General features: G+C 44.5%; 1 protein-coding gene across 1 annotated transcript in view; it reads right to left on the minus strand.

The window, feature by feature from the left end:
- Positions 1 to 13,032, minus strand: part of TMEM123 (transmembrane protein 123) — a 41,999-nt gene extending 28,967 nt beyond the window's left edge. The window contains exon 1 of the mRNA XM_036426210.2: positions 12,723 to 13,032. Coding sequence (XP_036282103.1) covers positions 12,723 to 12,822 — 100 coding nt within the window. The 5' untranslated portion in view covers positions 12,823 to 13,032. The remainder of the gene's footprint in view (positions 1 to 12,722) is intronic.
- Between the last annotated feature and the right edge of the window lie 8,701 nt (positions 13,033 to 21,733).

Consider the following 21,733-nt stretch of genomic DNA (forward strand, 5'->3'; position numbering starts at 1 on the left):
ATAATTAAAAAAATGCTTTGCTGTAGTGTCCAAAATTTCTATATTTATACTCAGAAAATAAATGAATAAAGACACAGACAAGCTAACAAAATAAGCTAATAAGTGACAAACAACCTAATTAAAAAATGAGCAAAGGACCTGAATGGACATTTCTCAAAAGATGACATACAAATGATCATGCAAAGATGCTCAACATCTTTCTTTAGTCATCAAAGAAATGCAAATCAAAACCACAATGAGATACTGTTTCACACCCACTAGGATGGCTGGAATAAAGTGTTACATAAATACAGTGCTGGTAAGTATATGGAGAAATTAGGATGCTCAGACACTGCTTGCGGGAATGAAAATCTGGAGCCAACACTCTGCAGCAGTTCATTAAGCATCGAGTTACTATATGAGTCAGCAACTCCACTCCTAGGTAGACACCCAAGAAAAATAAACACATACATCCCAAAAATGTTCATTGCAGCATTATCTATAACTGCCAAGAGGTGGGAAAAACCCTAATGCCCTTGCCAGTCACAAAATACAATATACCACACGACTCCATTCACATGGAGGTCCAGAACAAGGACATCTACAGGGACAGAAAGTATCGATAGACTAGCACTGCTTAGGGCTGAGGGTGGAAGTGGGGTAGGGAACAAGGGGATGGTAGCTATAGGGCACTGGGTTTCTTTGTGTGGTGATGACAATGTCCTAAAACTGACAGTGGTTGCACAAATCTGTGACTATACTAAGAACCACTGACTTGTACAGCTGAAAGGAGTGAACTGTATGGTATGTGATAGCCAATAAAGCTGTTTAAACACACACACACACACACACACACACACACACACAAAATCAGTATGAAAATATTCTCAAATTTACTCATAGTTTAAAGGAATGTAAGTCTAAATGATGACACTTCTTTAATCACATCTCAGCCAGGGGGAGTACACTGGTGTAACTTCTTGGAAGACAATTTGGCAATATGTCACCAATTAAAATACACACACCGCCCACCCAGCGATTCCACTACTAGGAAAGCGCACCACGGAAGCAAACTTAGACCGACCCAGAAGGATGCTCACTGGAGCACTGCCTGAAACAGCAGACGGCAAAGAACCTCACTGTCCATCCACAGCGGCCCGGGTGAACGGGTCCTGCTGCAGCCGCTGGGGACGGCCGAGCAGCCACTGGGAGGATGAGGTGTAAGCAAGACCAACTAGGGAGAGAACAATGCTCAGCATTGTCTGTTTATGTTAATAAAAAACTTACATACCATGTACAGATTACGCTTAAGTTACTTTTTGGAAGGAGGCATGCGACCCTGGTAACCATTTCCGTCTTGAGACACTAGACAAATGGTTGTCCTACCAAGGGAGATGAGAAACACAACATCAACTCTTCGGCTGGAAAGGAGGAGTCTCTGGCTTCTGACTGTTCAGTACGTTTGAGAAAAGGACTGCTGGGCTCCATGGGGAAGGTAAGACTACTATTATATACATAATGTAAATTTAGCCTTTTAGAAATCATGTGCATATCCTAGTTTTATTCTACAATAAATTTTTAAAATTTTATATTTTATTGATTTTTTACAAAGAGGAAGGGAAAGGGATAAAGAGTTAGAAACATCGATGAGAGAGAAACATCTATCAGCTGCCTCCTGCACACCCCCCACTGGGGATGTGCCCACAACCAAGGTACATGCTCTTGATCGAAATCGAACCTGGGACCTTTCAGTCTGCAGGCTGACACTCTATCCCCTGAGCCAAACTGGTAAGGGCTCTACAATAAATTTTATGCAAAATGTCACATTAAAAAAAGACACAGACAAGCAAAAAGAGGAGGGGACAAAAAGTTAACGCCTGCTACTAATTACTGCTTAAGTCTAACCAGCACATCATACAGTCTCTTCCTGAGAACTTTATACACATGGGAATGTTACTGGAGGAATCTTATGTACGTATTACTCAACGCGGAGGGTAAGCCTGAATTTTAGTCTGAGAGAAGTCACGAGAGGGCAGAGCCAGCCTGCCAGCTTTCTCTGAAAAAAGAGTCGAATAGAAAAGACACAAAAGGAGGTGCCATGCATTCAATCCCAGCTGGGCCCTTCTCCTACGCAAACTGGAATTCAGATTCAACAAGGACCTACTGTGCAGCCGGGGAGTGCCTGACCTTCACAGGACCCGTCACAGGCTTTCCCTAAAGACTAAGGAGGCAGGAGGCAGGCGGTGGGCTTTTCTGCCCCAGGCCCACTTTTGGGAGGGAAGTGAGGAGTGGCTATGTTTCATCATCTATCCAGTGGTCGGCAAACTGCGGCTCTTTGGCCTCTTAAGTTTTTAGCAAAGGCCAGCTTAGGAATACCCTAATTAAGTTAATAACAATGTACCTACCTATATAGTTTAAGTTTAAAAAATTTGGCTCTCTAAAGAAATTTCAATCATTTTACTGTTGATATTTGGCTGTTGACTAAAGAGTTTGCCGACCACTGCTATATACCGTCTTTTGTTTTACTTGCTTTTGAGAAAAAAAAAAAAAAAATATATATATATATATATATATATATATATATATATATTTTTTTTTTTTAATTTATTTCAGAGAAGAAGGGAGAGGGAGAGAGAAATAGAAATATCAATAATGAGAGAGAATCATTGATTGGTTGCCTCCTGCACACCTTTACAGGGATTGAACCCACAACCTGGGCATGTGCCCTTGGCCGGAATAGAACCCAGGACCTTTCAGAACCCAGGTCGACCTCTATCCACTGAGACAAACCAGCTAGGGCTGAAAAAAAAAAATTTTTTTTTTTAAGAATAGCTCAAGCTTTTATTTTCTTCTTATTTCTGTGGCTCTTAGTCTTTTTCAGCATTTCTGGGAATTTTGCATGTTCCTTGGTTCATGTACTTCCCCCACTGTTTATCTTTCCGAACCCTAAGTGCTCCTTTTGGCAGCACATATGCTCTCTCCCCTAAACCCTGGTTTATCAGACTTCCTCCCCCTCCCCACCCTCACAAACCCAAGCCAACATTCACAATTTCCTGGGATTTCCCAGAACTCCTTCAACAGGCTGATTACTGGGCCCCATCTCTCTAACCGTTAACATGCTAAATGGTTCTCACCAGACTGAGCAGAGCAGCAGGTCCTGGCCTGGACTGGAAGCATTTTGGGGGCCCCCAACTGCAGCTTTAGGACAGAGGCATGCTTCAGAACACACACCAGGACCAGCCCATTTTACTATTACACCTGCTGCCCCGGGGATGTGAGAGTGTGCAGGTGCACAGTGACTCAGAATCACTATCGCACTTTAATGCTTTCAGAGCTACACCCTCCCCCCAATAAAGAAAAAATGAAAAGACCTGGAGAAGTTAATGAAAGTTGCCAGCATCCACATCTCCTGCCTTCTCTCTGGAGCCTCTCCTACTGTTTCAAAATATAAATCTCCTACCTTAAATACTGATTGTTTCCTACCTTCCTAGATGTAATAACGTAACTACAGTACAGATGCACCACTGTGTGCCAGCTGCAGTGACCTGCCTGCCTCTGCTCCCTGGTAATTCTCTACCACATTCACATATACATACTTTATTTATTCATTTATCCTGTTCATTTTTTTTTTTTAATCACGATCACAAGCCATCTTTCTTTGTTGCTTCTCTCCTTATAGTCTGGGTCTCCCCACCTGGATATAAACTTCATGCAAGCAGGGATTCACCCGTCTTATTTGTCACCAGACTAGATGCCTCTGCCTAAAACAGTGACCGGCAGTGTGAGCAGTCAAAACAAACATCTGTTCACTGAACAAGTGAATCTAAGCCCAAGTGCATGATTTCCCTACTCTACATTCCTTGAGACATCATCTCATGATGTTAAAAATTACTAGCAATTTTCACATGTAATCTCAAAAACATGAACTGAACACAAGTCTTTGAGGAGCTGAGGCAGTTTAAGTACAAACAAGTTTTTCATAGTAGTTTGGGAAATTCTTTCCTAGAGCTGGTTCCTTAGCCATATATCTCTAACCCTTATGGTGTTAAATATTCTCCTTTATCAATCTCTAGTTAAAATATCAGCATCTATGGGTCTGACTGTTGCTTCCCTGTCTGTCTATCACCACCTGCATCTAAAGCAGCCCGTCAGGCCACTGGTTCTTGTGTTACAGTAGCTTACAACTGAGCAGCAAGTTTCCAGCTGGTATTTCTTTCATGCACAAAAAATTTTACCTAAAATAAGTAGAAAAAGGTAGTAGGAAACAAAAAGTGATGTACATGATGGATTCTTTCCACCTTACTAAGACTTCTAGTGTTTCCATGGGGGATAAAAAATTGGACTACAACATTATCTGAGTAAGTTGTTCCCAAGTTTCCAATGCCCTCTTCTGCAGAAATCTAAGCCCAACCCACGTTTATCTGCTCAAATGTGTTATGGCCCTGCCAGGTCTCTGGAGAAAGCCAACCCTATTAGAATAGCCCACGTGACTGAACCAATGTGGGATGGGTTGCCAAGCCAAAGGCGCTCATGTACAGATAGAACTTTAAGGGAGAAATGGCTTTGAAACTGGCTTGGTACAAACTGTGCCCGAGAAAGGAGCTTCAAACCGGATCTAAGTACCCTGAACCCCTCAGGTTCCTCTTTCTGGGGAAGCGCCAAGGCTAAGTAACGAGAGAAGGCTGTGTCCTGAATGACAGCGAGCCGTTGTTCTGGCTATAGAGGAGACCGGTATCCTGAACCACGCCACCTTCTCCTGCATCCTTGCCCAAACTCCGTTACTAAAAATCACCTGGGCATGTGTCTTCCTTGCACCATAAAGAATACATTCACCCACCCAGAGACCCTAAAACATAAACCGCCCAGCTTTACATGAAACAGGGGAAAACCATTTTCTCCATAATCTGGAAACACGAACAAGTCCCTGCAGAAAAGAACGTCAAAGGTATGGCTATTCTCGAATAACAAGGGCATTCAAAAAATAAAAGAACTGCTACGTGTAATTCAGTGGTATCATTGGGAAGTTACCTTAATTCCAGTGTCTTTGACCTTAGGCATCAATCTTACTCTATAAACAAGGAGAAACCCCCTCTCCCCCCACCACCCTATAACAACAATGGGTAAGATTAGAGCATGGACCAGTCGTGTCTGCAAAATGTATGCAGTGGTTCTTCAATAAAGATAAGTCAGCTATTATAAAACATGTCTTTGGTTCCATAATTCAGTTCAACCAACATGTGTGCATATCTGCTATGTATCAGGCACAGGGTGAGGAGCTAGAATGAATAAATCATTATACCACTTCCAAGGAACTTAGATGGAGATTTAAAAAAAGTAGAGAAGAAAGATACACTGAATGCAACGTGGTAAGTCCTATAAAAGTGATAGGCACCTCCTGTGGGAAGTAGTACTGCTGGCAGCCTCCACTTTCCCCTGAAATACACACCATACGGGCGTTTGCCAAAGGAAGACGTTATTTTCCTTTTGGGATCGGTGCCAATTAAACTGGGCTGAAGAGCACCAAACAAACTAGTACACAAAAAGTATGTCCAAAAAACAGTGTTTCAACAATTAGAAACACCCGTGCTACATGCCCTAGACCGATTCAACATGCTAAATAAAGGTTTTCAAGATTCAAAGAAGATTCAAGCACTTCCCATAACTGTTATAGTATCGCAGCTATGGGAAGGGTTATACGCTGAACCAAAACTGTTTATAAAAACCCGTATTATCTGATCTGGTAAGAAAAAATAATTTGAGGCCATGCTTTCTTTTTCCCCCCCTCCATAATTTTTCCTGAGCTACAGGGGCATTCAAAATCCTCCCGCTAACTCTGAAGCTGTCCCCACAGCACTGTGCTGATCTTGAACAGCTTCACAGTGATGTCAGCAGTGGTATATCTTGGCTAAAAGATGTTTTTTAAAGTTAAGGCCACACCAGTTTCCAGGATATTCAGCAGTACAGAATTAGAGTTAATAAAGGTCAAGGAAAGACACCTAAGAATTCAATAAACTATGATATTGTAAGAAAACCCTCCCAAAGCTGCCCAACAATAACCATTATTACATTTTGGGGTAATCTAGTCTTCACCTCCAATAAAAGTGAGTCTGTAGAATTACTGAAATTGAAATAAAATATCCTATGTTCAGCCAGCAACCAGTAGGGAAAAGGCAGCCTATCTATTGTAATAAAATAGTAATATGCAAATTGATCATCACTCCAACACATAAGATGGCTGCCCCCATGTGTACACAAGATGGCCAGCAGGGGGCGATCAAGTCTACAGGAGAGGGTACAGTGGTGACCAGGCCAGCAGAGGAGGGAAGTTGGGGGTGACCGGGCCTGCAGGGAAGGACAGTTGGGGGGAACCAGGCCTGCAGGTAGGGCAGTTAGGGGTGACCAGGCCTGCAGGGAAGAGTAGTTAAGGGTGACCAGGCCTGCAGGGGAGTGTAGTTAGGGGCAAACATGCTGTCAGGGCAGCAGTTAGACATCAATCAGCTGGCAAGAGAGTAGTTAAGGGGTGATCAGACTGGCAGGTAGAAGTGGTTAGGGGCAATCAGGAAGGCAGGCAGGCGAGCAGTTGGGAGCCAGCAGTCCTGGATTGTGAGAGGGATGACCGACCTGTTTAGGTCTGATCCTGGTAGGAGTTATATACATGATGGATCGGGCCTAAATGGGCAGACGGACATCCCTCATTGGGTTCCAGATTGGAGGGGATGCAAGCTGGGCTAAGGGACAGCCCCCCTCCCCCAATGCATGAATTTTATGCCCCGGGCTTCTAGTAGATAATGAAAAAACACAGAGATAAACCAAAATTATGAACTCCCTGGAGCACTGGAACACCCCCGAGAATAAAACTCTACAAAGCTGAACAATGTGAATGTACCTATTGCCACTGAATTCTATACTTTAAAATGGCCAACATCATAAATATTGTTCTGTGTATTTTTCCAGTGAAAACAAGCCTCCCCCCAAAAAAAAAATTCCAACAAGCCAGGGCTTGGTCCATTTTGTATCCTGAGCATCTAGAACATGTCAGCACTTTAGAGATACTCAATACATATCTGGTGAATAAAACTATAGAGTATGGCAATAAGATCTGTGTACCTTTTCCCTAGTTTCTACCTCAATCAACTCTAAAGAATAAGGATAATAAAAAGATAACCTAAATATTGCTTGCAAGAAACATGCCCTGCTGGTTTACTACTGATATTTAAGACATCAAACTTGTTCCTATAGCATCTTCCCAGCTAGTGAACTCAGAATTCCAAGGAGAAACCCACTTGTCCCAAACTAAAAGCACAGGGGAAATGTCTCAACAAGTGTTTCAACAGGGAAGCAGATGGGGGTTGGGAGGACTGAAGTCCGATGGTTGCAGTGTAAGCAGGGTCTACTCAAGAGTCCGCCAAGGCAACTTAAGGCAGTCATGGCTGGCCAGCTTACAGGGACTTTTTCCCCAGCAAGACCAGCAGCCTTATATACATTCATATTTCATGTGTGCGGGCAGAGTACAAAAACGTTACACCTAAAAATGTGCTTCAAAATACAGTATGAAATACTAATATGTTTTAGAATATATTCACATCTTTGCTAGACTGAGAAAGATTATTCATCCAGTGGACTATATCATTTATTAATGCCTACTAGGGGTAAACCTTGGGATAGGCTTTCGGGGTTCATGAATAAACGATGGTTAAAACAAGTGAGTATACCACCTTTCATGGACTTGCCTGCTGATACTACTTTCTGTATTCCAGACAGATCAAAATCCCTTTCTTGAACCCTTCTCAACGTACGTTTGGCTCAGTCTAGAGGTATGGGGATATGTGGAAGGCTGTCTGCTTGAAGAGCCTACAAAAATAAACAGCTTGTGATCAATGAGCACATAATAGTTATCTAAGAACACTGGCGGTATATTGTGCTGGAGGTGTGGGGAGGGTCATTATGCCACAGGAAGTTCTAAGGTCTGCTTTTGCCACGGTTGCTATGAAATATACTGTCAGTAAATCTGTAACTGTATTACTGGTTTTTCAAGAAGAAAACATGTAGTTTATGTAACAAACATTTATAATACACAGTAGTTACTACAGTATGTGCCAGCCACTGGCTAATTATATAACAGCTTTTCCAAAATTCATTCACCCACACGAGGACACGGTGACTGGGGAGAGAAGCTGATTTCTGCCACTACAACCCAGCTCTTCTGAGTGGAGGGGACTGTCATGGGAGGGCGCCTCTGTATTCATGGGCGCCCCAAGGGCTTGCACCACTAACACTCCCAACTTCATACGATGTATTTATTTATTTATTTATTATTTTTAAAAATACATTTTATTGATTTCCTTACAGAGAGGAAGGGAGAGAGATAGAAACATCGATGAGAGAGAAACACCAATCAGTTGCCTCCTGTACACCCCCCACTGGGGATGTGCCCGCAACCTAGGTACATGCCCTTGACAAGAATCGAACCAAGGAGCCTTGAGTCTGTAGGCCGACGCTCTATCCACTGAGCCAAACCGGTTTTGGCCTAACTTCATACAATTTAGAGAAGATAACTCTACTTTTAATGGAAAACCTTCTCAGGGTGATGATTCTTTTTTTATTATTATTATTATTTTTTTATGTGCCCCAGGCATGCAACAGCTCCGGCTACCCACACACACAGGCATCAAGCTAGGATGAACTAAGGACTGCACGTCTGCTTTGCCCTTGACCAATATAAGAGCAACACCACCAATCAGGTGTCTGGGGGTTATGACTCTTAATTTTTAACTAGCACCTAAAAGATTTGGAAGAGGTTCAGAAGAACTCCATGCCCGTCACGCATTTTTTTCAGTTGGTTTATTCATTTTGAGTCTTTGTATAAGTATATATACACCACCTGGGAAGAGAGTAAGTGTGCTATTGTATACTTTTCACAAAGGTAGCCTTCCTCCACACAAAAAACCCTCAGTGTACAACGAAAGGAAGGCAATAACAAGTTTGAAGGATCTATCTTAATTGCGTGTGCAAATGTCTTCCTCTTGATAGAACTATAATCCACACACACAAAAATCTGGTGTGAAGATTAAACCTGAAAAAGATCAAGGTCAGTAGACCGTACGGAAGTGTTCAGCAGTAGGTGTCAAACAAATGTCAATGCTATGAAGAGCTTGGTACCTGCAGGCCTCCTGGGGAGCATGTAACTAACATGCATTAGCTCATCCACACCCCAACCCCCCCAACACTTCTGAGGGAGGGATTCTGTTCTGCAGTGATGGGAACCGAGGCCCAGAAAAGGCCGCCCAGCTAATAAGTGGCAGAGTCTGGATTCGGACCAGGCTGTTGAATTCCAAAGCCTGGGCATGTGAGTGCCAAATTGGAACTGTTGATTTTCTACTGTAATCCCGCTCTCGGCGTCTTCCCAGTTAATGTATCACCACTTGTTCAACCCCAAGCCAAGAGGTACCAGTGTGGTTCCTCCCTCTTCCTCATTCCACCACACCCTTCCACCCAGTCCATTAGCAAAGTGACTTCAGTTCCACCCACTCATCCCCACTATCAGGTGCCACCATCTACTGTCTGGACTGCTGCTGGAGTCTCCTGTTTCTGCCTCCCAGCTGTTGTCACGCTTAGGAAGGATAATTTCCTGGTCACCCACTTTTAATTCTTTTGCTTGAGAAAGAAGTCAGGCTCTTCTTTACTAACTTTTCTCCTTTTTTCAATAAACATGTCTCAAGTATCTCTGTGGGCAGGCACTGCTTTTATATCCTGAGAGACTCATGGACAACCATACGTACAAAAAGGCTGAAGACTTGACAGAAAGAACAAGTATTCAATTGAGTAATACACCGAATTGGAGAGGCTGGGGTGGGGGTGGGGGGGGACACTTAAGTTCATGATGTGGTATAGACTCAGTATGGATTTATTTCATTTCCTAACTGGGTACCCCTTATGGTGGCCTTTGAAACCTGAGGCTCACTTTAAAAAGTCCCCGTTATGTGAAGTGTCATGTTCTCCCCGATGCCCCACTCCCCAGCAGTCTGAGGACAGTTTATGGTTTGTTTGCCTGAGATTTGATAGATGTAATCACGAACTGGAAGAGCCATCTCCTGGCAACCTGTGTGAACTCCTGAATACAGTATTTCTGAATCCTTGGACTTTTTCGTTCAAGAGTTAATCAAGTCCCTTCTTGGCCCCAGGGCTGTTCAAGGTGGGTTTCTGTAACTTGCCATCAAGAGACCTAAGTAACAGAGAGGCCTCTCCCTCCTGCCCTCCCCTATGTCTCTCATTGCACCCCCACGTTCCATCCAGCTGGCTAACTTGCTCATGGTCTCCCCACCTCCTCCAACTGAGGATATTTTTGAAACTATGCAACAGACTGGGAAGGATATTTTAAAAGAGGAATTTCAATGTTTTTATCTTCTCCCACAATATTTTGGGCAATGGCCATATTGTGGATTTTAAGCATTATCTACTTGAAAAGCCAACATCACCCAATGAGGCAAAATGGTTGAGAGTTTGGATTCTGGTCTCTGAGATCAAACATGGATCAGCTGTTTTAGTTAGAATAAGTTAGGTAATTTCTAAGCCTCCATTCATTTATATAATGGGGATAATACTGTGAGGATTTGATGGGAGGTGGTGTGGACCTCAATTAGCATAGGTAAATAGGAAAAAATGTCTAGTAAAAATTAGCTATTTTTAATAATGACACTTTATTTAAAAAATATATATTTTATTGATTTTATACAAAGAGGAAGGGAGAAGGATTGAGAGTTAGAAAAATCGATGACAGAGAAACATATATCAGCTGCCTCCTGCACACCTCCCACTGGGGATGTGCCCACAACCAAGGTACATGCCCTTGACTGAAATCAAACCTGGGACCTTTCAGTCCGCAGGCTGACACTTTGTCCACTGAGCCAATCCTGTTAGGGCGATAGTGACACTTTATACAGATTACACACTGTCTTTTAAGACTAGGACCTTTACTTGCTTTTTAAAGAAATCCTCTACAGACTCTCCCTTTATTTTAGCTTCCAGGTAACACTGTTATCTGTAGAAATGGATTCCAGCTTATGTTGGCTACAATACTTCATGACAAAGGCTTTTGTATAGTAGAGCATTCATCCTAAGTTTTCCAAATAGCACTAACCTCAAGTGAAATATTAAGTAATAAACATGTAGTAAATATTAAAATAGGGCAGAGTCCTTTACGAAGGCAAAAGAAAACAAAACAAGAACACTCCATTTCTCTAATCAGCAATGCATTAGCACATGTGTCAAACACAAGGCCCGCGGGCCAAATCCGTCCCGCCAGGCCTTGCAATGTGGCCCGCACCGCGCTGTCATCACTGCACTCCGCTGCGTTTCCATCACAATGACAGTTTATGACTGTTCAGTAAACCATTCGGCCCGCGATTTAGGCTGGATTTTAGATTTTGGCCCCTTCTCTGATTGAGTTCGACACCCCTACATTAGAGAATCAATAAAGAAGTTTATACACACAAAGTAACAAATAAAAATCATTGGCATAAAATTAGCACCAACACAGTTTCACTCCAGATTGTTCACTTTTACATTAAGACACCTAATAATACTGAAAATATGATGATCAAGATTTACTGATCCTTTTTTGTTAAATGATCTCAAAATTTGGTCTACAAAGCCAGTTTGTCACGTGCACAATTCAACAAAACAAACAAGAAATTCAGTAAAACAAAAGTTATTGTCTCACTCAGATTATTCTAGCAAAAGCAGGTATTGTGTCTCTTTATCTGGGTAAAACTAATCTACAGATAAATATACAACAGGTGGATATAACTTAAATCCATGAAAAACTTTAGTCCCTTAAAGCAACTTATCCTAGTTTACTGACCATTATCCTAATTCTAGCATAGTTTACAAATAAGATGTAATATACATATGTGTGTGTGTGTGTGTGTGTGTGTGTGTGTGTGTGTAGCAAATCCCAGTGTCCTGGCCTTATCCAAACAAGACGTTTTCAAGTCCCTAGAGCGAAACCCCCTTTTCTCAAAAAAGAGAAAATTAAAACTTATTTTGTTCTGACCTCCTGACCATGTCGTGGGCGCCAGCTGCTGCGCCCTCGGCCGGTGAATGCCACACCAGAGGCAGGGGGCGCCCTTCCCCAGGGGGCACGAGCCGCCTCACCTGCTCAGGGAGGGCCGGATGCGCTTCCCCAAAGCTCCCACCATCAGCCCCGAAGTCTTTTAACTTGAAACGCGAGACCTTGAGAATAGCCATCATCTGTTTGCTGCAACTACACAATTAGCCGATCAAACGCCGAGGAGACCCCCGAAAAGGTTCCCCAATGAGCTCGTAGACCTGCTTCCGCAGGAACCGGTGGACCTATTGTCCGCCCCCCTGCACAAGGGCGCCTCCGAGAACGGGAAGGGAAAGGCTGGGGCGTCCTTGGGTAGCTCAACAGGTCCCGCGCACTCCTACAGGTGCGCCGCCGCCGCCGCCGAAAAACCTGGGGGAGGTGGGGGTGCAAGGACCGGGCAATTCCTTCAACAGGGGGCAAGTGGGAGCCGGCCGGAGCCTCAGTTTCCCCCGGAGACCTCGCCAGGCACCTCCGGGCACCTCCTGACCGGCCTCGTGCGCTCGGCACCAGACGCGCAGAACTTTCCCCACCAGCAGATCCCCAACTTGGAGACTCCCGCAGGGCAGCGCGCCTCCCCCCCTACGCCCACCCCTTCCCGGGGACGCGGCCTGCACCCCCGGCACCCCTCCTCACTCACCCGCCGGGACTTCGCTGTCCACCACGGCCTTGAGCAGCGCGAGCGCCAGCAGCGCCCCCACGAGGAACACGGCCCAGCCACCGCGCGAGCCGAGCCCCATTGTTCTCCGGGCGGGACGCGACGGCCTCGAGGGTCCCCGGCTGAGGTGGATGGAGGCTGCTCCGGCGAGGACCGCCCTACAGCACGCGAGCCCGTTCTCTCGTCCTCTTCCGCCGCGCACGCCTCCCTCCGCCACCTGCCCCCCAAACACCAAATAGGGCGCCGCGGGAGCCGGGCTGGAGCGCGCGCTGCGTGTGTAGCCCGGGCGTTGGGACGGGGGCGGGGCCTGGTCGGGGGCGGGGCCTCGGGTCTGTGGGCGGGGCTGGAGCGCGCGCTGCGTGTGTAGCCCGGGCGTTGGGACGGGGCGGGGCCTCAGGTTCGGGGCGGGGCCTCAGGGAGTTTGGGGCGAGGCCTGTGTGGGGGCGGGGCTTGCGGTGTTCGGCGCCTGGACTCCTTCCCACCTCCCCCTCTGATGTGCGCCTTTGAGCCCGAAACGCTCGAGCAAGTTTCCTTTGTTTTCGGAAATGGCAGTTTTGTTCTCCCCGATAAAAGCGAGCGCCGCGGCCCCTCCGGATGCAGAGCACGCCGGGCTTCGCTGAGTCCGGAAGGATATCTTTGAAGAGCAGCTTTCGTGTGAAGTTGGGGGAGTTGAGGGGGAGGGAGGGATGCGGGGCAGTTGCAAGCGAGGGCTGCAAAGCAAGGAGGTGAAAGGAGAGACTCAGAGCGGATGGCATTGCATTCCCTCTGCGAGGACCTGGCCGTCCGCGCTCTTCTTTCTTGACCCAGCCTAAGTTGGGAGGGAAAGGGAGGAATGGTGATACACAAATTCATTGCTTACTTCATATATAAAACACATGATTTCTATACCCCAAATTGTACGCCATCCTCTTCCACAAGTTCCCTGCACTTGCTGTGTCGTTGCAAAAAGATAGGAGTGGAGTGGGCAGGGATGAGGGGAACAGCAGAGTTGGTGGCGTTTCGCAGGCCAGTATAGCCACCAAGGCTGAGGTTGCACAGATCTAACCAAGTCTCCTCGCCTCGGTGTCAGCTGACCCAGTTCAGGTGGAACAACGTGCCTGGAATAGTTTCTGGTTAAGCCCCTGGCGCCAATTCTCCTCACCTGTTTTGACTTGCAATACTTCTAAAATCTGCATCTTGTTTCCGCTCGGTATTGGCGAATGGGCCTGTAGCAACTTTGGCGGATACAGGAGAAAGAAAACACTGAGTCCTGGTTTGGGACTCCGCTGAGATGAAAGACAGAAGGATCCAGGGCACTTAAAATCAAGGAGAACCCCTCTCATGCACAGCTCTAAATGCTGTTGATCTTTGGTATCTGACCCAGATTTTATGACATAAAGGCCACATTGCATCGCAATTCCAAAAAAAAAAAATGTGTTATGAGAGACAGTACATTCTGCACTGAGGCAAGTCTATCAATATGGAGATGACCCGTCATGGAGATTAACCTGGGCAATTTATCCTAAATTTATAAACTTCCACCTGTTGATTCAACCAAGCCTGTAAACACTCCCTGGCATCCACCCTGGGCAAAAAGCAATTACTGCACACTTAACTTTTGGTCACCCATTTCATTGGGGGTCTGGTTTAAGAATAAATTGTCCTGGTGACTGCTTACCACATTGTCCAAGCCTTTCACAATCCAGGCTCCTGTGGTCTGCCCAGCCTTGGTTTGACTGCCCACAGACAACGGTGCTTCCTGGCATTGGCACACATTGTTTTCTCTTTCTGAAAAGCCCTCCTCCTCTTCCATTCTCTTCACCAATCCAAATTTAGCACTTCCTGTAGGACTCAGTGTACATCTGTCTGGTCTGGAGTGGAATATGAGATGCCCGCAGAAGTAAAATGAGAAAGTATGGCAGACAAGATGTCTACCTGACAATTTCTCCTGGGACTCACCACGACGGAGAAGCTCTCAGACCCTCTCTGCTGTCTGATTTTTGTACCCCAGATAGGAGTGGGTGTGCCCAGCTTCACTTTGATAATCCCAGAGACCTGTGGGTTGGCCATTTTGCTCCAGTCTGAGGAGAGGTGAAAAGGGCAAGGAACTGCGTCCTTTCTGCCCTCTTAGGAACTCCAGTAAGAGGCCAGATCTCCCCCCAGGGAAAATCTAGCCTTAGTTTTGTCTCAGGCTCTGCCCACATCACTGTAATAACACTTTACTTTGGTGACATGAAAGGCTAAAAAAGCAGCATGGAAGCCCTTGGCAGTCTGGCTGTCCCCTGCTTTTCCAGCCTCGTGTCTGGATCCCTCTCTAACCTCCCCAGGCTACTGCAAGTTCTGCAAAGATGCCAGGGCTTTCCATGCTCCTGTGTCTGCTCCTCTTCTTCCCTTTGTCCCAGAGGCCTTGTGACCTCTTCTCCTGGGCCATTTTCACTCATTTCCCAAGACTTCTCTCTTATATTATCTTCTCCCCACCTGGGCAGATCGATATATATATAAATATATATATATAAAATATTATATTATTGATTTCAGAGAAGAAGGGAGAGGGAGACATCAGTGATGAGAGGATCACTGATCGGCTGCCGCCTGCATGTCCCCCACTGATCAAGCCCGCAGCTGTGCCGTGCATGCCAGCGAAGGATGTAGAAAAGACAAAAGAGAATAAGCTGGGTCTAGGTCAGTGGTCAGCAAACTCATTAGTCAACAGAGCCAAATATCAACAGTACAACGATTGAAATTTCTTTTGAGAACCAAATTTTTTAAACTTCTTCTAATGCCGCTTCTTCAAAATAGACTCGCCTAGGCTGTGATATTCTGTGGAAGAGCCGCACTCAAGGGGCCAAAGAGCTGCATGTGGCTTGAGAGCCACAGTTTGCCGACAACGTGGATCTTCCTGTGACTGGCTGAGGCCACAGAGAAAAGGACCGGGCAGCCAGCTGGTGCTTTATTTTATAGTCAGAGGTAAACAAGGGAGTGGTCACCATAGTTACAATGTTCTTGTGAGTTTCACTTCTTTTGGCAGCACTTGCTGCACCTCCCACAGCCCGTTAGCTACTTAGGAGGGATCTAGGGAGCAGCATAAGGTCATGTGCCCTCTGAGCTGGGACTTGTTTGTGGCTTTGCCAACAGGTCCGAGGCTTAACCCCATAGCCGCTCCCTACACACAACCTGGGCATGTGCCCTGACCGAGAATCCGACTGTGGCCTCCTGATTCATAGGTCGATGCTCAACCACTGAGCCACACCAGCCGGGACACCTGGGCAGATTTTTGTGCTCTAATCTCTCAGCTCATACTTTAGTCAGTTTGGTCTCCCTGCTCCCACCTGCTTCCTTTCTAATCTGTTCTTCAGACAGCAGCAGTGTAATCCTTCTACAAACGTCAGATCAGGCCATTCCCCTGCCACCTTTCCAAGTCCAAAGCCAGGGTCTGTGTCTTCACGGCCTGCACAGGCCTACAGGACATGGTCCTCGGCTGCTGATCTGTTTCCATCCCAGAGCCTTGGTGCTTGCTGCTCCCTTGCATCATTTAGGTCTCTGCTCGTCTCAGAAAAGCTTTCCTTGAACACCCTATCTCAGAGCTTTACTTGTCTTTGTAGCAACTAGCACTACCCACCATTATGCTCATTTATATTTATTGTTTGTCTCTCCTACAAGGGTATAAGTTCCATGAGCACAAAAACCTATGCCTGAATGCATAATTTGGGTTACCTCCTATCACAGATTGCTATGGGACAGTGAACATTTGTCGTATCTATGGATACCCACCATCTTTTGAACAGCTTTCCTTTATTTAGAACTCAAATCCAGCCCCTAAACAATGTGACTGAGGCTCTGCCAGTCAGGCTCCCTCATGTGAAACTTAAATGCAGATACGAGCAACCAGAAGGAACAGGCTCAGGGTGGCACTTCCAGTTCTCCTGAAATGAGTAACCGCAGAGTTGGCTGGCGCTGGCTGCAGCAACGGCGTTTCTCTGTGGTCACAAGACTGGGGTTGCCAGTGCAGAAGTGGCATTGGTAGGGAGCTGCAATGGAGACAGTTTCCCCACTGGACTCGTTCTGCAGTGGTGTGCTTGTTTGTTTCGCATTATTCTTGGAGGCTTAGCTTTAGTCATGATTCTCTACTACACCCTCCAACAATTCTAAGAGCTACCTAGGATCTTCAACATACTCCTTTCCTACTACATCAGCAAGTCAGCTTTTTGCCAAAACCGGTTTGGCTCAGTGGATAGAGCGTCGGCTTGTGGACTGAAGGGTCCTGGGTTCGATTCCGGTCAAGGGCATGTACCTTGGCAAGAGGCAGCTGATCGATGATTCTCTCTCATCAATGTTTCTAACTCTCTATTCCTCTCTCTTCCTCTCTGTAAAAAAATCAATAAAATATACATTTTTTAAAAAAAGAGTCAGCTTTTCTTTCTCACAACTAAGGATCCTGACTTGATACAGCTGACTATATCTTTCCCCCCAGGAGGCGACAATCTCCATTAGGTGATTTGCTGTTATTGAGTGCTTGCTCTGTGGTGGAAAATGTCCTCACAGAGCTCACAGTCTAAGGCAAGACACTTACAGTCCAGTGTGAGAGACACTAAGATGTGATCATGGAAAAGCACACATTGGGGCCAGGATCTGGGTCTCCATGTTTGTATTTGAGGGTCTATACTTCCCACCATATTGAAATAATTTTCTATAAATTTGGATGGAGATAAACAGAACAGAAAACTCCTGGTGCTCTACTCCCTTAACAATGTTCTCTTTTCATCTGTCCTATATTTCCCATTTATCTGTGTCTTTGACTTAAGGTCAACTGAGGGTAGATCAAAGTTTAGAACCATGACTCATTCATTCATTCATTCAACCAGTCAATATCCAAAAATTTATTAAACACATGACATGTACCAGGTATTATGCTAGGTGCTGGGAATAAGACAGATCTATTTGCCTCATAAAATGGCAGACCCCCAGTGAGTGTTTTAAAAATCAGTTGGATTCTAGAGAAGAATTGCAGAAGCAGCTTCTGATAGGATTGTACAAAAGATATTGAGATTTCATCTTTTCCCACTTATACCCTATAGTAAATTTTGATTCATTTAGAAAGAAAGAGGTGATAGAGGAAGGCCCATATGGCTTGATGTCCACAGCTGGATATAAATCAGTCTGTTGATAACTCAGTGTGTGCATGAGGAACAAAAAATAACCTGGCTGACTTTGAGCCTGTGAGGTAGCTGCAAATAGGGCAAGGCAGTGGAAAGATTTAACACACGAGCATAAGTTGGCTTGTGCTCATTTTCATTTCTGCCCATTTCCTGTCAAGTTTCATTTTAGCTGACTGACAACGTGTTATGAACTATGGTTAAGTCTTTACAATGAAAGTTGATTTATTTATTTTTCCCCCCAACCTTCCAATCTCTGCTTCCCCTGCCTACATGCTAGGCCCCGTTTTTCTTGCATCTTCTCTCTCCTTTTAGTTTTTACTTCCTGTTTCTTCCCTCAGAGTGTGAATCTATTCAATAAGTCAAAAAAATTTATGGAGCATCTATTTTGTGTTCAATGCTATATAGGATTTTTAGCTTAAGACAAAAGCAAAAGTAAACTTCAAATTGGGAGACATTCCAATCTCTACTCCTATATAAGCATTCAAATGGGTGTAACTTGAAAAATGCATAAACATCCAACAGTTTGAATTTATAGTGTTGATGGAAGAAATCATGTTGTTGTTATTAATCCTTGCCCAAGGATATTTTTTCCATTGATTTTTGGATAAAGTGGAAGGGAGGGGGAGAGACAGAGAGAGAAACATCAATGTAAGAGAGACACATAGATTGGGGGCCTCCCCCATGAACCCCAAATGGGGCCCGGATTGAGTTTGCAACCGAGGTACATGCACTTGACTCTTCAGTCTGAGAGCTGACACTGTAAACACTGAGCAAAACGGGCTAGGGCTGGAAGAAATAATTCTTTATGTGTACTGTAACACTTGAAATACGCAGGAGCTTAGGGAATATGTTTATTGCTACTTCCAATTCTGACCTGTTAGTCCCATTAGTCGCAGTAGTTTTGTTTTAACATGGACTTTTCAACTGTGTTTCCTGTTCAACTACCAACAACTTCTGTTGTAAACTCACAAGTTTAACTGTTGTATCATAACAGTATTATATGTCAGCAGAGTGGTGATGACCTCTATTGATATAAAAATAAAAATTTTAGTAAAAAAAAAAAAAAAAGACAAGAGCAAATTTATATAATAAAAGCCTATATGACCATTATGGCGGAACAACCAGAATGACTGGTCGCTATGATGTGCACTGACTACCAAGGGGCAGACGCTCAGTGCAGGAGTGTCCGGTGAGTGCAGTGGCAGTGGAAGGAGCCTCTCCCGCCTCCATGGCAGCGCTAAGGAGCAGCGAACAGGAGGGCAGTAAGGAACGAGAGCTCCCAGACTGCAAGAGGGAACAGGCCGGGCTGAGGGACCCCTTCCCCCTCCGGTGCACAAATTTCGTGTACCAGGCCTCAAGTATGAAAATAAAAACAAGTAATAGTAAAGGATAAACAAACAAAAATGAATAGAGAACAATGAGCTCCTACACAATTTTTCTCTTGAAACAAGGAGACCAGAGGAGAAAGGGTCCTGAGCAGACTAACGTTTTTAAGGAATAACTTCTCCAAAAGGGAGTGGGAGCTGTGTCTGAATCCCAAGGATCTGGTTGGGAGAGAGGTGGTGATGGTGAGTTTTCAGTATGAGTCCAAGGCAGGATTACGTTGTGCCAGGAAGACAGTAAGAAGATGAATATGGATTCAGAGGCTGTGGGTGGGCAGAGGGAAGCCCTGTGGGCCTTCCCATTGTTAAGTCCCAGGATATTTACCAGCTCCTACTTGGACTTTTTTTTTTTTTTCCCTCCAGTTCCATCCTTTGGTGTATTTCTTCAATCCTTCATATATGTTGCAAGTTCTCAAGCCATTCTTCCTAGCTGCCTCAGACCATAAGTATTGTACTTCTATAGAAAGAGTTACATGGCTAATCATGCCAGAGAAATTAAAATAAAACAGCTATTGTGGGGAAGTCAAAAAATAATCTGACATAAAATTCTTAGAGTCTCATCCCCTACTCAGTATTTCTTCCACCTGTGAGATAAAGGAATAGAACTTACCATTTATTCATTCCACAAAACTTTGAACAATTGAGTCATTGAAAATACACATGTAAAAAACAATTAGAAATAAACGTTGTGCAGGGAAAACAGCAAGGTGATGGAGAACAGCTGAGTGGTTACTTTAGCATAACTAATCAAGGAAGTCCTCTGTAAGAAGGTAACAGTTAAACTGAGTCTTTTAAGAGGAGCCATGTGAAAACCAGGGGGAAGTACATTTCAACCACTTGATGGGAACTGAAAGACAGCCAATGTAGCTGAGGCTTAGTGACGAAGGGCAGAGAAGTACAAAATGAAGTCTGGGGCTTTTAAGGTCAGGAATTTGGAATTTAGTTTAAGCATGACTGAAAGCCATTCAAGAGTTAGTGAGTGACATATTATGATTTATATATTGTTAAAAGATTACTTCAGCGGCTATAGTGAGGAACAAGAAGAGAAACAGAGGGTCCATTGAGGAGGCTGTTGTTTAGTGGCTTGAACTTGGGTAGAGGTAGCAAGAATGGAAGAAGTGAATGGAGTTGAGGTGTGGATTGAGTGTGGAATTATTGGGTGTGATGGTTGAAGGAAAGTGATATTAAGGCTGACTCCTGAGCTTGTGTCTTGAGTAACTGAATGAGTGGCAACTCCATATCCCATATTATGAAATACTCGCACACTTTCCAAACTCTGTCCCACTGTCCTTCTGTCATTTCTGAGACCCTTCTGGCAGCCTCTGTCAAGAATGCATACAGAGAGAGCCAAAGTAGAACAGCAAGTTTCAATAATCATCTGTTGGTAAATGCATAGAGTAAGGAAGTAACGAGCAGTACTAGGTGTTACCTAAGGCTACCGTCACCCAGGAGCAGCGCACTTTGTGTATTACCTGAGCTGAGGGGAGAGAGCTAGTTAAAACAAAACTAGTCAGATAAGTGAAACAATTTTTGTAGGGTGATCCTAGCATTGGGAAAATAAAATAGAAAGACTCCAACAAAATATCCTTCTGTACCAATATAGAAGGGAGCAAGAACATCATTTTAATTGGGTAAGCATTATCAGTGATAACATGCCTGCAAGGTAACACAAAAGAGACTACACAGTCTGGAGATATTTTCACACACATTTATACAAAAGGGTAGAAGAGATCAATGAAAACTTATCTCCATAAGAGACAGGAGGATGTACTTTGTGTTTGTCTCATTATACCCATGAAAGATGTGTGAGCTAAATCGAGTTAAGTGTTTACAGCTTCGAGGGTCAGAAGGCCTATGACTTTGTAAGATCAAAAGATCAGACTGCCCTGGCCAGTGTGGCTCCCCCATTCGATTCTAATCAGGGCACATTCCCAGGTCACAGGCCTTGCGTACGGGAAGCAACCAAACAATGTTTCTATCTCTCCTTTACCCTTCCTCTCTCTCTAAAATCACAATAAAAATATATATTAAAAACAAAGGTCATTTATTTCAGGCCTCTTATGTCCTCAGGATGACACCATAAATAGGAGAAGGTAGAGAGGAAATGATCTTCTTCCTTAATTTTTTTTCATTAATTTACCTTTACAATTTGCCACATATTTCCCCCCAAAGACCTTCCACATAGCCCCGCATAAAAAATATATGAGAATTTCATTGAGTAATAACAGTAAAAGAAAGGACCATACATTGCAAGCATTTGTGATTTCTTCCACCTCCTTGCCTTTCTTTCCCCCTCAATCCTAACTCCCTTGTCCCCTTCCAAGAGAGGGGCTAAGTGTACCAACTCCATTCATCATTCATCAATGAAAATGATACAGAATTAGAGACTGAGGAGAGAGGGGGTGGTGAGCTGAAGAAGTAAGAATGAAAGCTAAGATGATGCAAAGGGCTATAATTTATTAGCTGGAAGGAATTC

The sequence above is a fragment of the Pipistrellus kuhlii genome, unplaced genomic scaffold (genome assembly GCF_014108245.1).
Source record: "Pipistrellus kuhlii isolate mPipKuh1 unplaced genomic scaffold, mPipKuh1.p scaffold_m20_p_9, whole genome shotgun sequence".
In the NCBI taxonomy this organism is placed as follows: Eukaryota; Metazoa; Chordata; class Mammalia; order Chiroptera; family Vespertilionidae; genus Pipistrellus; species Pipistrellus kuhlii.